General features: G+C 40.1%; 3 protein-coding genes across 4 annotated transcripts; 1 reads left to right on the plus strand and 2 right to left on the minus strand.

Annotated features, from left to right (window-relative positions):
* Positions 1-788: 788 nt before the first annotated feature.
* On the minus strand, positions 789-4,458 carry LOC115576165 (histone H3.3). The gene is made up of 4 exons (XM_030408637.1): positions 4,301-4,458; positions 3,158-3,301; positions 2,508-2,661; positions 789-2,350 (listed from the first exon to the last, which is right to left on the minus strand). The coding sequence occupies exons 2-4, from the start codon at positions 3,283-3,285 to the stop codon at positions 2,222-2,224; spliced, it is 411 nt and encodes a 136-aa protein (XP_030264497.1). The 5' UTR covers positions 3,286-3,301; positions 4,301-4,458; the 3' UTR covers positions 789-2,221.
* Positions 4,459-5,330: 872 nt separating this feature from the next.
* LOC115576148 (histone H3.3) lies at positions 5,331-8,288 on the minus strand. 2 transcript variants are annotated; one of them, XM_030408623.1, is made up of 4 exons: positions 8,133-8,288; positions 7,057-7,200; positions 6,397-6,550; positions 5,331-6,258 (listed from the first exon to the last, which is right to left on the minus strand). In XM_030408623.1, the coding sequence occupies exons 2-4, from the start codon at positions 7,182-7,184 to the stop codon at positions 6,130-6,132; spliced, it is 411 nt and encodes a 136-aa protein (XP_030264483.1). In that variant the 5' UTR covers positions 7,185-7,200; positions 8,133-8,288; the 3' UTR covers positions 5,331-6,129. The 2 variants fall into 2 exon arrangements, with proteins under 2 accessions (XP_030264483.1, XP_030264486.1); XM_030408626.1 differs by having other exon boundaries at positions 8,147-8,270.
* Positions 8,289-8,800: 512 nt separating this feature from the next.
* On the plus strand, positions 8,801-17,393 carry nop53 (NOP53 ribosome biogenesis factor). The gene is made up of 12 exons (XM_030408622.1): positions 8,801-9,042; positions 9,871-9,947; positions 10,105-10,210; positions 10,678-10,880; positions 11,412-11,467; positions 11,615-11,710; positions 11,892-11,993; positions 12,090-12,257; positions 14,716-14,891; positions 16,242-16,308; positions 16,723-16,799; positions 16,932-17,393. The coding sequence occupies exons 1-12, from the start codon at positions 8,837-8,839 to the stop codon at positions 16,990-16,992; spliced, it is 1,395 nt and encodes a 464-aa protein (XP_030264482.1). The 5' UTR covers positions 8,801-8,836; the 3' UTR covers positions 16,993-17,393.
* The last annotated feature ends 346 nt before the right edge of the window (positions 17,394-17,739 follow it).

Below are 17,739 nucleotides of genomic sequence, written 5' to 3' on the forward strand. Positions count from 1 at the left end.
GATGCATTGAGTATCAATGGAGGATTTAATGATCTAGGATTATAAGACACATTAAGTAATAGCTAAGGACTATAAAAGTAATACTGTGCTTTCATTTCATTATATTTTTTCGCAATGTAGGAAGTGCTGGCATGTCACATTGGTTCCAAACCTCAAAGTATTCAAGAGATTCTTAAATGTGCAGTCAGGATATATAAAAGTGTCCTCTAGCTGCTCTCATAAGAGCAAACAGGAGATTTTGTTGATTTATCTACACTAATTCTGCAATTATGGCTGAATTTCAGGAATGCTTCACCTTTGTTTTGTCATGGAACCATTCTCCATGTTCACTACGAGTCCAAATGTGATCCATTACTGATCTTTTATCTCATCTTTCACACTGCCAGCGTCACTAAAATTGTTTTATCAGGATACAGGTAAATGAACAGTTATAAAATGATTATTTCTGACAAAAGATGACATTTATTTTACAAGGAAGTCCCTTGAGATTAAAATGTCCTTTCTGAGGAAGACCTGGTCAAGCTGGAACATCAAGTTACAGATATTATACAAAAGAACAAGTCAAAAAGACTAAATCATTTAGCTGTAGTGTGTTCTAAAGTTATTCCATGACCAGGGCACAGAATAAAAGAAGCTGCCCTACCAAGTTTTTGGGTATCCGAAAAATAGCCATCAACCAATTGTACATTTTTCTTTTAACTGTAAATAAACATCATCATTAGTGCATTACAGGATGATAAGTGGGCACAATAAAAGCATATAAAAGTGTGTATACACAGACACAGGAGTGTGTGTAACATCCATTTATTACCACCTTATATGACAAATCTGGAAATTACAAAGATTGTTTAATTGAAACATTACCCTCAACATTTCAAAAGAAAAAGAAAATCAAACTGAGCAAAAAAAAAAAAAAAAAAAAAAAAAAAATTAAACTTAAGTTAAAAGGGTGACGAGTCAACCTGAGAACGGTATACAGACGATCCACTGATCCGGAGAAAAAAACAGAAGCAAAGGGGGGACGTATACAGAAAACATGACTAGTACTATATGTCATGTAACACTGATTTACAATACATTTTCACATTTTAATCAGTTATTAGTTTTTAAAAAAATCATTTTCATTCTTGGAGAGCTTTTGGTTTTGGAGAACATTACAAACCTAGATGAACCTTTGTTATTAAAAAGGTCCTTTGTTAAAAAATGAGCCACTGCTAAAAAAGTATCTCTGACACCATACTTGAGCTCTCAAGCTTTGGCTTTAAAGAATTAGATGAAACCAATTTGAACACCACAAAAACAGGTGAGGTTAAACTCTTCTGTCAGTTAGGAAAAGAGTGTCTACAAGAGGATCCAACTTTGGTGCCAAAATGAGTCAGTAGCTTCACATTTCAGTAGAAAAAATTCGTTCAAATCTGTTCTTTTTTTTTGTTTTTGTTCACTGCAGGTTTTTAATCTGATTTATCCCCCCATCTCCATGTCTACCACAAATAGTTTGAAGTGAAAAAAAAAACATCCTGTGCATGAGACTTATTAGGAAGGAAAAAAAAACTAAAATGATGACTGACAGCGATGATCAATATGGTAAATCAACTTCTTCAAATATGCTGATGGATTGTATACAATTTGCTGTGGTGATCAGAGCCAACACTCATGCAGACACATCCAGGGACAGAAAACCCAGCCTCGGCTGTCGTGACAGGAGACAAGACACCTTTGTCCCTGCACACTACGGAGCGCGGCTGGCAGAGGATAGAAAGCAGGAGAAGAGGACCGGGTAAGTTCTTCTAGCACCCTGCTGCAGTAAAGAGACCAGAGTCCCCCAGCAGACAAATACCCATCCTCTCCTACTGTCTGTCCCTCCCAAATTTACATTGTTCCAATCATTTTTTTTTTTCTTCTTAATCAATCCAAAAATCATCCTCATCCCCACAGAGTCAGATGAGAAACAGTGCAAACAAGGAGACGTGTGCTTGAGGAGATCTCATCACCAAAGAGTCGGTACATGCACAAAAAGAGAGTACCCTAGAAGTCTGCTGCCAAGAGCACTAAGAAAAACACGACTATACACTTTATCCATAATATAATCAGTTTTCCTCTACATACTACTAACACCGGAAGGGAGAGAGGAAGGGACTGGGTGAGGGGCAGAGGGACGGAGAGACAGACTGGTGAAGGAAGGGTAGGAAGAGGTGAAGAGGAGAAAGACCGAGAGGAGCTTTTAAGCGCGCTCCCCACGGATACGACGTGCCAGCTGGATGTCTTTGGGCATGATGGTGACACGCTTGGCGTGGATGGCGCACAAGTTGGTGTCCTCAAACAGACCCACCAGGTAGGCTTCGCTGGCCTCCTGCAGGAAAGGGAGACAGGAAAGCACCAGCTGTCATTGGAGCTAAATTCATGGTTTGGTCAAGTAAAATATTATATTTATGTACACTTGGGATTCACTAATCAACACTAATAAGCTAACTATGACTTGATAGTGTGGATTTGATGGTAACACAGACCTGCAGAGCTCCGATGGCTGCACTCTGGAAACGCAGATCAGTCTTGAAGTCCTGGGCGATTTCTCTCACCAGGCGCTGGAAGGGCAGCTTGCGGATCAGCAGCTCAGTGGACTTCTGATAACGACGAATCTCACGCAGAGCCACAGTACCAGGCCTAGAGAGGAGAAGCAAAATATTAACTTTACAAAATTGGAGTTGCAAGCATCTGATAAGGCCAGCTTTTACACAAATTCATGCTATGCTTCTTGGAGAACCAGTTGTTCTTCATCTTGTGCACCTATTTTCATCTTAACAAATTTTTCAGCTTCAGCTGAGTGTTTGAACACCAGTCTCAGTCTTTTTCTTCGACTAGGACTCAGATAGACAGAATATCAGCTACACTCAGACGTTTTTTAATGTTCTCCTTGTAACAGGCACAAAATACAGTTACTACTGTGTTTTGTGACAAAGTTTGCCAATAGAGTGAAATGCAATAATAAGATAGCTACATGAGGTCCCTGAGATTTTTTGGTTGCTGAAGGAAAACTACAGAGTAAATCTGCAGTCAGATGAGTTTAAACTTCCGAATATGCATTAAAGACTAGAAAACTACAGTGTCTCTTTTGCTGATAATTTCTCAACACAAACATATGGTCTATGTGACCTCTCACCTGTAACGATGGGGCTTCTTGACACCACCAGTAGAAGGAGCGCTCTTGCGAGCAGCCTTTGTGGCCAGCTGTTTACGTGGGGCTTTGCCTCCAGTGGACTTACGGGCAGTCTGCTTTGTACGGGCCATGGCTACTAAAGATCACCTGAGAAAGAGGGGAGAAAAAAAATAATTCAATGGCTTTGGTTTGGTATGCGCAACACTTTCTATGGTCAGGAGCTCTGCATTAAATATAACTTCTGGTTTCTTTTTCTGGCGCTTGCAAGTGTACTTAGAAAAATGCTTCGATAACACCATTAATGCAAACAAGGTAACAGACAGAAAGTTAAATATCGTGTTTATTACTGTATTATACTGATTGGATACCTTCACGCTTGAGGTGATAGCACAGTTTTGGAAGGCACTTCTTACAAATTGATTCTCAACCCTCTAAAAGGCATTTGAGTTGGTCAATATAGAGATGCATAATATATGATGATTTTTAAAAACGGGGAACAGCAAACTTGAATTAAGTTAACTTTTTGGGTAAGTAAACATACAAGACATTCCCTATCACGATCAGCCCACCAAACGTCAATCAAAGATAAACGACGATTCTATTGGCTGGTAGACCAATACGTAAATAGAAATACAATGTATAATCCAATCAGAATACAGAGTCTTGAAAGTAGGCGGGCTCTGCAACTACCTTCCACTGTTGCTAGGTCCGCCCACCGCGCTCTGATGATGGCGGCGGTTTGATGCGCAAACGGGATAAAGACCCAGGGCAGAAGAGCAAAGGAGTAGCACATAAACAACTTCAATTTTACTAAAAATCGTTGTTCCAGCGTATCGACAAATAATAGAACAACACAGGAGACATTTCAAGGAACTCATAGATAGGCACAGGAAAGCCGAACGGTCCCTAACGAGCGCGTAGAACCGAGCTGAACGGGCGCATTATTTGAAACAGAATTTCAGCTCATCTGAACGGCTGCAGTAAAGACTGCATTTCACTGTCGTTTCGAGCGCCGTGTTTGTTATTTTCCCACTCGACGAAAATAGAGGTTTATCACTGTTAAATGTGCCTACAAATTGGACAACATACAACTTAAAAAATACAAAGTTAATTCGCAGCGACAGTGACACGTTTCGGGAGGCTTACCTGGGGGAAAAGTGAGTAGAAGTCGTGAGAAATGTTTCGCTTGTCTGTATTTTCTTCTTCGTATCCACAATGGGAAGCAGCGTCCAGCGGGAAAATGGCCGCCGCGTCAATCATCTGTCCCACAATGCAACAGTGTTCACAACATATCTGTGGGTTACTTTTATCAGTTTGACACATTCTGGACAACAAGGAGTTGATCAGTGTGACCGCGTCTTTCTACTATTTATCGAGCAAGTCGGCGCTTTAAATTCCGGCTCGTAGTAGACACGGAAATGCAGATGTGGTGCTGCTCTTTGGACCGTGTCGCCTGTTTCCACGTAGATTCAAAACGAATGTGACCACTCAAACCGAAAGTTTGACATTTAGCACTGAAGTCGTACTGTTCAGTGGTTGTTCTAAGGTTGTTTGAGAACTTAATAAGGATAACAATTATGTGACAACAGCTGAATGTATGTGTGGGACCTATTTTTTACTCCAAAAAAGAAATCAGGAAAAGGCAGGGGAATGTTTTTAATGTATTGTGAAACTTTAAATATACCTATTTTTATCAGTATTTTTGTCAACAGGAATGGTTTATTAGAGCAAGTATGCTCAAAGATTTTATTTTAATTTCAGATACAGCCTACCTACAGATACTCAGTATTATTGTTACTGAAACTTTTAGTGTAAGTATGCAGAATGTATTCTTTTAAAGTGGGCGAAAGAATAGAAATTGTATAATGTATGCATTAGAATGTGAATTAGGGCTATAACGTACCATAAATCATCTTACTGACTAATGTACCAATTACTTTCTTGGTTGTTCGTTATATAAAATGTTAGAAATATGTGAATTGTCTGTCTCTCTTTTCTTTACAGCGCACAACTCCACAATTCAGTTCAAAATCACAACAGAAAAGAAAATCCAAACAATTAAGCAGCTGGAATCAAGGAATGTTTTACATATTTTCTTGAAAAAATAACTATAAGCGAGCAAATTAATTTTCTCTCCCTATTTTTTCCTTTTAACACTGATATGCACTCACACAGCTTACTTAACCACAAGAATCTGTTTATTATGTTTGTGAATTCCGGAGTACAAATATTTTGCTTTTTTAAAAATGACTGAAAACATAAATCAAAAACACCGTAGAAAAAAAATTAGGTTATCATATCAACCTGAGAGAGGAACAAAAAGTCAAAACATTACCTGGACATAATAACGTGGCTAAAAATCAAAATATAATCAACAAAGGTCTGCTACATATATGCCGCTTGTCATCTGCCGAAAATGCAGTGTCATCATGGAACAATGACGTTTCGAATTGACAACCAGAATCGAACTTAGGAATTGTGATACATTAAACAGTAACAGTAGAAATACACCATTATTGTAAAAAAAGAAAAAGGAATGATCACTACTTATACGACTAATTTCTATTTAAAAAAAAAAAAAGAAACTCAGAAGACCCATTATATCAATGTATATGTCCGTCTGAAGATGAAAATGTCTCAACCTTAATGCTATTTCCTATGCTCAGCTCAGATCGCACATATTCTTGGCTTGCAAAAACACCTTGTTCATAACAAGGCATTCCTTTGAGCTAGCTTGTCAGAAGTGAGGAGTGTAACTGTGATTAAAAATTTCAAACATACATGAAGATATCTCTAAGGAAACTCTGCTACTAGTAGCACCAAAGAAGACATGATCACACATTGTACGGTTATCACAATCATATGATATATATATAGAACCTCAAACCAAACTACTAACTAAGTATAGAGGAAGGAAATGGATAGAAAGAGAGGTGGAGGGAGAGAGGACAGCATATAACAAAACAGAAAACATTTTAAGCGCGCTCCCCGCGGATACGACGTGCCAGCTGGATGTCTTTGGGCATGATGGTGACACGCTTGGCGTGGATGGCGCACAAGTTGGTGTCCTCAAACAGACCCACCAGGTAGGCTTCGCTGGCCTCCTGCAGGGAGGGAAAACAGGAAATGCACCAGCTGTCAGTGGAGCTAAATTCATTGTTTGGTCCAATAAAATATTATATTTATGTTCACTTGGGATTCACAAATAAACACTTATGTGTGGATTTGATTGTAACACAGACCTGCAGAGCTCCGATGGCTGCGCTCTGGAAACGCAGATCAGTCTTGAAGTCCTGGGCGATTTCTCTCACCAGGCGCTGGAAGGGCAGCTTGCGGATCAGCAGCTCAGTGGACTTCTGATAACGACGAATCTCACGCAAAGCCACAGTACCAGGCCTAGAGAGGAGAAGCAAAATATTAACTTTACAAAATATGAGTTGGGAGCATCTGATAAGGCCACCTTTTACACAAATTCATGTTATGCTTGTTGAAGAACCAATTGTTCTTCATCTTGTGCACCTATTTTCATCTTCACCTCACAGCCCTACATACTGGGGAACTGAGTGAACACCAGTCTCAGTCTTTGTCTATGAGTAGGACTCAGAGAGACAGAATATCAACTACACCCGGATGTTTTCCATAATGTTCTCCACGTAACAGGCACAAAATACAGTTACTACGGTGTTTTGTAAGAAAAGTTTGCCAATAGAGTGAACTGCATTAACAAGACACTACATGAGGTCCCTGAGATGTTTTGGTTGCTGGAAGAAAAACTACTGAGTAAATCTGCAGTCAGATGAGTCTAAATTAACATCCAAATGTGCATTACAGATTAGAAAACTATAGTGTCTCTTCTGTTGATAATTTCTCAACACAAACATATGGTCTATGTGACTTCTCACCTGTAACGATGGGGCTTCTTGACACCACCAGTAGAAGGGGCGCTCTTGCGAGCAGCCTTTGTGGCCAGCTGTTTACGTGGGGCTTTGCCTCCAGTGGACTTACGGGCAGTCTGCTTTGTACGGGCCATGGCTACTAAAGATCACCTGAGGGCACATGATAAAATTCGCTTTGGTAAATTAATTACAAAAGAGCTATGTCTAACAGAATCGCGTAAGGGTACAAAATATTATGGATAACATTTTCCCTTCTGACTTTTATTATTTGTTTGTGTTAACATGACAATGACAGACTCTACTTTCCAGTCGGGGAAGATTATGGAAAAAAAACTGCATCAAAAGTTTCTGTTTTTTTCAACTTCTATTCGAGGCAGCTTATGCAACGACTGTCTTAAAAACGACAGCGAAGGCATCGAATCATAACAGAGCTCTTTATCGAGTTAACCAATCATATTCTGTGGAAGATCATCAGGGGCGGGATGTTGTGAACCTTTAGACCAATCATATCACGATGATTGCCAGCGAAAACCCGCCTCTTGCGCATTGAACGTGGGTTCGTTCGTTTCTTCACAGCGTGATGCCCGGTTGTGCACAAGCCTTGATTTTTTATTCAGAATAAGCTATTTTGATTCAAACCAGGCGACTCCGCCCGCTTCGGCTGTCCGGTGTACCAAAACCAGCACACCTAAAGATGATGGCTGGCTGCTGGCTAGAAGAATGTAAACGGGAAGGAAAAATCGTTGTAGCAAACGATGAGGGTGATGATAAAAACGACGGAAGAATATAAAAACCGCGGCACGAAAGTGGAATATTGTTTTTGTAAACGACACTAGACATGTCAGGGATCAATTGATGAACAATATTTTGTCAGATGACCCCTCAGTTTAGGCGCATTTCCGAGTCAAATTCGACCGGATCACAAATGCCTTTTAGGTCCCCGACTCCCCGAGCAGGCAGATAATAGCTCGACTGCTCTGCGTTTTCTTTTTCAACGAAAATAAACGAAAAAACACGTCCATCCGAGGTCTAACGTAACATTAAATGATAGATTGGAGTTTTATTGAAATGGTGATACTTACCTCTGAAAACTTACTGAGAGATTGCAGCTCAAAAAGGGGAATTTATTCTTGAGTCTCTAAAGCGTTGTTCTCGCAATATAACGAAGGGAGGAAAAAAAGGAAAAAGAACATAGGAAAGCAACAGGAGACACGTTTCCCATGATGCATTTGGGACATGTAACATACATGCAGCAACATGATAAACAATCACAAGATCACACTCACTTGAAATGTCGTGCAACAAGTTTTTTTCAATCCTGATTATTGACAGTTTTATTAGTTTAGCTTATTTTTTTGTTTTTTCTTAATGAAATCAATGTATTTTACAAGGAAATACAAAAAGACAGCCAAAGCAGTGTACGTATCAGAGAGAGGATATAAAGTGACTGACAATCAGTCTGTTTGACTTTTTAGATAATTATCACATTATTATTTTTATTTATTAGGTTTTATTTATAGAAATTATCATGTTAAATCCCGCCAAATACTTTTACTTCTGTATATCACACAAAACGATGTCAATTTACGCATTCCATTTCAAATAAAACGTATTATCATACCCTTATAAAATATTATACAGTGTAAATAAACAAAAAACAAGTTTGAACTTTTATTCACATGTAGTCAGCTTTTATAGCATTTACACAGTCAGCCCTGCAGGTGGCGCCACCGCCGTCACCTCAACACAAAAGAAGAAGAAACGTGTTTCTCTTCAGTCCTCCAACATGGCGTCGGCCAGGAGGTTGAAACGCGTGGTGGCTTCACAGCCAGGCTTTCTCAATTTAAAGTCCACTTCCAATTCAGCAGACTCGGCCAGCGGTCGGAGAAAACGTTTGAATAAGAACAAGAAGAAGAGCTGGAACAAACACAGCGACATTAATGATGTAGAGGACTTTTTACAAGACGTCAGACACCAGGAGAGGACCACAGGGTGAGTTTAGTTAACCGTATGTTGTGAGGACTGACGGCGTGGTAACGGTGTTGTTCACATTAAAGTAAAAGACATGTTAATCCAACGCAGGGCGCTTGGTTGGTGTTTTATTGTTCATGTTTGGTTATCTGTCGTCGCCACTTTCACGCACGCACGGACTTCTCCTCGAGGGAGTTTAAAACACTGCAACAGTCATGTCCGTCCTGTTTGTTAAGAAGTCTTGTTATTCTCAAAACGCAGGAGTCTCGTTGGTTTACACAGTGTCACTAGTGTTAACTAGTGATTAAACTGAGGTCCGGCAGTGTCTCATGGTCATTTTGCTTGCCTGTTAAAGACTGACTAGGCTGTACACTTCTTGTGATGTTTTACATGAGCTCCAAAAAAAAAAAAAAAAAAAAAAAATGGTGTAATCCTTCCCTCAGGGTTTTTTTTTTTGTCTTTCGAGGAAATGAAGAGGGTGTCAATGCTGAAATTGCCGTTCAACAATATAAAGAACAACAATTTTTATTTCTCAAGAACTATTAAAACCTGTTATCAAGCTAAAATGTAATTATTTGCTGGCTCTAGCCCTATAATATGAGGATTTGTTTTATTGAATATAACTAGGGTTTTGGACTATTGTCTGAACAAGCTATTTGAAGATTAACCATGTGATAGGCATTTTCTTTACTATTGTCTGACTTGTTGTACCTTATATTACTTGAAAATGGTAGATGGATTAATTGATTGTGAAAGTAGTTGTTTTAAAGAGTAAAATATGGGGGGGAAAGCTGTGTTTTCAACTGCAGAGTCTAAAATGTGTCGACATGGCATCTTTTTGTTTTTCAGAGGTCTGCTGTCCGAGAAGTCGGATGACAGCTTGTTCTTTTTGGATGTTGGACAACCAAAGAAACCCGAACAGAAAGGTAAATATGCAACTACACAACTGAGTTAAAATGTCCTCCAGATGAGATATTAAAAATTGACCAGTTTCCTGGTTGTTTTTTATGGTTGTATAGATACATGCATATATAAATGTGTGCCTGATACGGAATCAAACTCACTTTTTATTCCTCTTTGAAGAAGTAGAAGTACCTCTTGTGGGGAAGGGAAGGAAAGGGAAGGCGTCGCGTCCTCTGAGGATAGACCTGATCCTGCAGCACGACTCCCTCGTTCCACCACCTAAAGAGTTAGTATCCATCCCAGCCCTTCATGCTCTACTCTTAAATTATGTTTTTACAGTAGGATTCAGTACTTAAAGTAGGCTACAAATACTTAAAGTAGGCTACAATATTTAATCAGGTAACTCGGAGGTAATGTTTACTATATATAGATATATAGATAGATAGATAGATATATATAGATATAGTTTGAGTGTGTCCAGTGATGATCTCATCCTTGCGCTCCCAGTATTTCCTTCATGGGAATGTGAAGACGACACATAGGAGCTCAGGATACTGTTGTGTAAATGGTGTCCTGGGATCTGAGGATATGCAAACATTCATCATGAAGCAGATAGTGTCAAATCAAATAAGCGTAAACATCTCAAATGCTAGTTGCTGGTTTTGCTTCAACTCCTCTCCATCATAGCTCATGTTTCTTTGACCTCCTCCTGCCTCACAGAACCACTAATGACCTATTTTACCTTTCCCCCAGTGTGCTGGCCTATCAGCAACCTAATGCCAAGAAGCTCCGTCGCAGTGCCCAGAGGGCTGAGCAGCTGGCAGCCAAAGGCGTCGTGCCACGGAGGCGGAAACAGCTGCTGAACAGACGGCCGGTCGACAGGACGGCCAAGAAGGCAGAGACAGAGGCCAACAACAACCCAGGCAGAGAATACTACGACATATGGGGCCAAGAGTGTGAGTGCCACATCTGTATGTGTCTGTCCAGTGATGATCCCATCCTTGCGCTCCCAGTATTTCCTTCATGGGAATGTGAAGACGACACACAGGAGCTCAGACGACTGTTGTGTGAACAGCCATCTGGGAACTGAGGATACACAGAACTGAAAGTACAGATTCAAAATGTTAATTATGAATGGTTAATCATCCATCACAGTTTGATAAGAACGCATTAACCTACGATGTGCATTTCCCTTGGCTATACCTAAGCTGCATTTGGGATGCAAACTTGGTCAGGGCCTTTATGTGGGCACGATGCACGTGGATGCATTTTTAAACATTTGTTCAGCTAAACTAGACCCGTTGTGTCTGCTAACTGCTGGTGATTGGGGGAATCTAAACAAGGAAGCCACCAGGGCTTTCTTATTTTCTATATTGCTAGATGTGGGCCTATTTGTCCATTGTAGTAGTCCTTGTGTTGCTGTCAGGTCCTGATCAGCTGTCTGTATATTAATGCTCAAGTATTTGAAACCATTTTTTTGAATGCAGCAAAAAGTGCAGCTGACCCCTGGTACCTTCAACAGACACGCAAGAGCCTTGTCAAGGTGAGGATAAATGTTTGTTTTATGGTTAAAGTAAAGACTTCTACAGTTTTTATTTAATCTAATGAGCTGTCAGCAGTGCACTTAGATTTTTTTTATATTTGTGTGGTTGTTTGAGTCTTATATGGCTGTGTCACTTTTTTTTTTCAGCGACCAGAGAGGCTGAACGAGAAGCCGTCTGTGCTTCCTGCTGTGGAAGTGATCGCTCCTGGAGGATCCTACAATCCAGACTTCTTCTCCCATCAAGTAAGTCCCAACTATACAGACTTGCATTATTAGCCAGTGCTGCTACAGCTTGTATAGTACACATGCAGAACATTTAAGTTCTGACTAAATGATCTATGTTTTTACGATGAGGTTAGTATGGAATCTTGTTGTAATGTCATGTGCCAACTGACTCTTCTCCTCCCTCTCTCTGTGAACCAAGGCCTTGCTGCAGGAGGCCCACGAGGTGGAGGTCAAGAAGCAAAAGGATGAAAACAAAATAGAGAGACAGCTGGCTGTCAACAGAGAAGACACAGCAACAGAGGTGCAGTTGTTATGTTAGCTCCTCCATCATGTTCGGTGCGTCTTTAAGGTTGTGCAAGTTTGAAACTCTTATTTTATCAAATGCATGTTTCTGCAGGAGACGATCTTACAAGAGCAGGTGGAAGGCCTGGTAGAGGAAGAAGAAAATGAAGAAGAGACTGCGGCTCCTAAGGGGGAAGAGGAAGACGTAGCAGTTGGAGCCATCACACTCGCAGCTAAGAAGACCGAGAGGCAGAGGAAGAGAGAGAGAGCAATCAAAATTAAGGTACAAACACACTTCATATGCAACTCACTTTAAAGACTTTTACTAACTAAATGTTTTAGTTCAGTGTTATTAACTACATAAGTAATTACACATTCATGGAAAGGTTGGACTGTTTCAATGTTAATTTTAGTTCAAAACAAACACCATCTCCCTCTATCCATAGAAGTCATTCCACTCATCTAGAAAATGTAATATTTCTAAGAAGGTAATGACGCATTTTGATGCCACCCTTCACCCTTTTGAACTGAACACTGCAAGATTTATCAAGCAGTTAATTAGTAGTGTCTAATTGCTCCTTTGTGAAAAAGTCAAACAACAGCTATCCAGTTATTTACACCCCTGACGCCTGGCTGCACAAAACCCTATGTTGCATGCATGGTTGTACATCAGCAATATTGCCCTAGTGGGAGAAAAAACGTTCATACTAGAGGCTAGGGTTCTTCTCCCTTGGGGTTTTGGGGTGTTGTTGGGCTGGACAAATCAAGACATTTAAAGTCCAAGTGTTCACTGTCATATGCATAGTTAAAAAATAAATAAAATAAGTCCTGAATTATACAGTTTTTCCTTTGCTTTCCAGTGTGAATGCTTTTTAATAATGAAACAAGAGGTATAAAGTTAAGAAGATGCATAAATATATAGAAAAGTACAAGAATATAAGAAATGATAATAGTAAAAATAATTAGGGATGTCCTGATCAGGTTTTTTTTGCTTCCGAGTCATTTGATTTTGAGTATCTGATGATACCGAGTCCCGATCCGATACTTCTATAATACATAAAAAAAATGAAGAGCAAAGAAACGGATCCAGGATGTCCCTTATTTTTTATTTTATTCACCTTATTTTATCATGTAACACTTATCATAGGTGTGATTGGCAAAAGAAAAAAAAGCAGGAAAATATACGGCTCCACTATGTTTCTCTTTACATTTATTTGTCCTGTTGTTGGCTTCAGCCAAGAAAGAAATAGTTTCCCCCACACGTCCAACCTCTTGAGCATTAGAACCTTTTAAACCATTATTTTCTATATTATTATAGATTTTTTTTATGGAAACAGAATCTGTTTCAGAAGTCAGTGGGCCACATGACATGGAAGCTATTGAGAAAAAAATTGTAATTTCTGCATATTAATGTTCATATAAATTGGGGGAGCGCTAAAATACAATTAAAAAGAGCTGTGTCTCATTTCTCCAGTTTACTAATACAATCTGCTGCTGGATTGGAATCACTGGGCCAACATGACGAGGAAGATATCGAAAAAAAACTGCAGTTATTTTGTATTAATATATTTAGACCAAGTAATTTAATGACGGTCCCTAAATCAGTTTCCAGAGATTCAGTGCCAGTCTCTGGGAGGTGAGGCTGAGCTAACCGTCCTCCTGCTGCTAACACTGGGCGAACCTCAGTTAAGTCGCGGCTGGACCCGAGTGAATAGTTTCAGGTTGGATATTCGGCAGCTTACTTCACCCCGGTTCGATGGGTCGCCTGTTGCAGCCTTTGAATAGGATGACGAGGATTTCAGTCACTCAACTTAAACGGTGACTTGTAGAAATTATACAAATAGCAGTAATGACAATAATAATCGATTTCAAGATAACTTGGGGTGTAGTGCTTTAACTTTGCCATTCGCCCGTGATATTAAATCCACAAAAATCATGTCTTTATTATTTTCTTTTGCGGCGGCGACGCTGAAAATCCAACAGCAGAATGCATATAAGGGAAACACTGACACATCAGATAACCCTCTGCAGCGATTGCAGGCTCTTTGGTGGAGCTCTGCTTTGAATGAAGTTCCATCGTGACAAATAAATGGACTGCTTGCGGAGAGACATGAACACATGAATCAGAGGCACAAAAAACGTTGACAGCGATGGCCGGTCATTATGTTTACCAATACCCGACCTGTGCCTTGTGCACAAACATTTTTCCCATTTGTTTTGAAATATTATAGATCTGATAAAAAATTAGAATAAATGTATATATCTGATCCCTGATCAGAATGTAACGTCCGATTCCGATCGAGACTGAAACCCCGGCCCCCGATTTCCGATCACGTGATCGGCTCGGAACATCCCTAAAAATAATAATAATAGAGGATATCCAGAAGATGTACAATATAAAATATAGTTCAATACAAATGATGATTTATAATACAAATGTACAGTATCACACAGTAGAAATATACAGAGTATCTTTAGAATCATGACAGTAAATCATGAAACTAATCAATGGATTAATAATGGAGTTCATTCATGAAATATAAATCTAAAAGGGTAAATGTTCTATAACCTCAACAGGGTGCTTTTTACTTTCAGATTGATTCCACAGTGAGCAAACTGTTCAAAATGAAACAATGCTGCAGCTTCTGGAAAGTCAGTTGTACTGGCATGTGCTCTCAGCTAGTGGTCATATTGTTGTTGCTCCACTTGCCATCTGACAATCCCACCTCTTCCCACCCCAGGAGCAGCAACGGCTGGCCAACAAACAGCAGACTGACCATCGGCAGCAGCTCTTCCAGCTTCGCTCCATAAAGGCTTCCATCAAACAGCAGGACCAGAAAACCAAGACCAGACAGCGACAACGCAAGGACAATCAGGAGGCCCAGAAAGCTCAACCCAGACGCCTCGGCAAACTCAAGTACACACCCCCAATCATCCTAATATTCGATTCCACATGTTAAATGGCTACTCCAGTAGTTGAGAGTTGCACTTTTTAATAAGTTGGGGGATTAGACACAGTCCAAAATGATCATAATTGATAAGGCAGTGGCTCTTGGGTTGTAGTTGAGGTCCTAAAACCCCAGATCCTGCACTTGTTAAATGCAACTCAGTCTGCTTTAAGATCCTCCCTGCCTGATAAATGCCCACTTCTTTTAGACTTCACATCTTCAGTTTGTAATGAGTTTTTTTGTTGTTTACATTTTGAAGTTATCAGACTAATCAGAGGTAAACCTGATAAACATTTCTAAGACATTATATTAGTTGGAGATCCCCATTAGTGCTACAAACAGTTCATGTGACATGCAAGGTTTTTATTCCCAAGATTATTTCTGATCAAAAGCTTAGCTGCAGTCTAAGGTTTAGGCCAGGTTTACTATGTTGTCTGGAATAAAAATCGCATGCTCTTTTAAATCTGTTGTAGTATCTATAGAGGCTGATGTGTAAACTGCTCCTGCGGTTGAGTTTAAATCTAGTTGCTGTGTCTTGTAGAAAGCTCTGAATCACCACTAGATGTCACTGAAGCTTAACCTAAACATACTGATGACGTGGTTAAAGAGAGGAAGGTCTACATTACTCAGATTTTCAGTGTGTGAGAATATGTTGTTCTAGAAGTCCAACAATAACTGCATCCAAATGTGTCGAACTTGGAAAAAGCGAAGCCATTTTGACTGTCATTTTGACTGTCATATTTAGAGCTGTTAACATAAAACGGTTTGCGAAATGGCACAAAAACTGTCTGGGCGCACACTGATTCTAGGCTATTTTTAGGCTAGCGTTTGTTGCAAGTCTTAAAATAGCAGAGTCAAACCATGTAAGTAATGTTATAATTTTAACGAGGCTTAACGGAGGCCTGACCTTTACACACACCTGGTCCAGTTTAGCACACAGATGTGTCTCGGACAGCAAAGCTACAGCCCAAATAAGTTCAAAGTCCTGTTCGTTGACAGTCATGTAATTCTTAATGAGTCCAAAAATGAGTTCAGCAACGCAAATTATGTTTTCTCTGGAACAATTTTTTGTCTCGGCATTTTAATGTAAAATTTGACTCATTGGAATAACCGCAGATGTTCCTCAATTCATCTGCAGAATTGTGTGGACGTGAACATACATGCTTAGTGCAATTATTTTCACCGGTTGTCCATTTGTAACCTTTAGTAATGGAGACAAATGTGTTCATGTTCATCTTCGCCTTTGGGTTACTGCAGCAGCTGGCGGTGTATATGTTCACTCTGGATATGGCTGTTAACATGTTGATCCTTGTTTGCAGGTTTCAGCCTCAGGACATGGAGGTTCAGTTGAGCGACGAGCTGGCCGGCTCCCTGCGACGACTCAAGGTACTCCACTGCTACAATGTTCGCTTGCTCATCCACTTTGACCTTTGCCAGTGAGGACACATAGCCTTTATCTGTAATGAGTTTTGGTTTATTAAGTCGCTGTATTGTCTTGTGCACTCTGTATTGTCTTATTCTAAGCTTTATCCTACTCTCTAATACTGCTGCGACCCACTTTACCCCACAGGGATCATTTCTGTTTCATATGATCTAATTGCCAGAGGAAAATTCCAGCTCTTCTCTCTTATCTCCTGTCATTATGTCTTGAAATTATACTTAATTAAGACTTTGTGGTGTGATTGGGGATGTTTAATTTGGGTGGGAATTGCAGTCAGTCAGAGCAGAGTGCCAATCGTCTCACATGTATTTGTCCGGGCTTGTCTCCCTCTCACCTCCTGTAATGCTGTGCCTCTGCAGCCAGAGGGCAGCGTACTCAAGGACCGCTTCAAGAGTCTGCAGAAGAGAAACCTGATCGAGCCAAGAGAAAGAGCCAAGTAAGGACCTCTGCCTTGCTCTTGCGTAACATCTCCTTAAAGGCTCACAGTGATGGACATTATCATTTGGTGTGTATTGATTTTAAAATGTGCTTCTCTGCCTCTCTCTTACCACCCTCTCCTTTCTCTCAGGTTCAAGAGGAGACACAAGCTGAAGTATGTGGAGAAGAGGGCTTTTAGAGAGATCACTTAGTGATGACCCACAGACCACAGAAGCTGAACGCAAGAAGCTGGGCAGCATTTACAGCCACAAACGCAACATAATGGAACTGTGTATATACAACTTAATGACTTTTGAAGGCCCCTTTGACCCTTTCAGACGATAACAACTGCTAACAAATTCATGTCTTATCAATTACATAAACTGAAATGAAAAGTGTGGTGTGTTTTCTGTACTGGTATGTGTGTGTGCCTTTTACATGTTTAATATCACCTCTCGCACTTAAGAGTCAGATGATGACATGTCTGTTATGTAATTTGGCACCTATCAGGAAATTTCTAAGGTTTACTGTATACAGCTGTGTCTGCTGAGGCCAAGTGTCAGTGTGTCACTACTCTGCTTATACACAAGTAAAGACCTACAGCTTAGGTCAATAACAGGGTCAGTCGCATTAACTATTGATATCTGCTGTAGGGATATTGGCCACATTTATGTCGGCTATCAGTACATCTGATACTTCTCAAGGCTCTCTTGTGGCTCAACGTCAAACGTCTTAGCCACGCAACGTCTCCTGCATTTCTTGCATTTGCAACAAAATATCACATAGGTAATGTTTCATACAACATTCTGTTTGGCAAGAAATGTCATCATTTTGACGAGGTTTATCCTTGAGATTGCGTCAGGTGAAGAACTGCAACAGCTTAAACTTTCTCATTCAGCTTTTCTCAAATCTGCTGAGCTTCCGTGTATCTGCTTTAGATGTCATGACACCCAGATTAA

This window comes from Sparus aurata, chromosome 2, assembly GCF_900880675.1.
Source record: "Sparus aurata chromosome 2, fSpaAur1.1, whole genome shotgun sequence".
Lineage (NCBI taxonomy): Eukaryota > Metazoa > Chordata > Actinopteri > Spariformes > Sparidae > Sparus > Sparus aurata.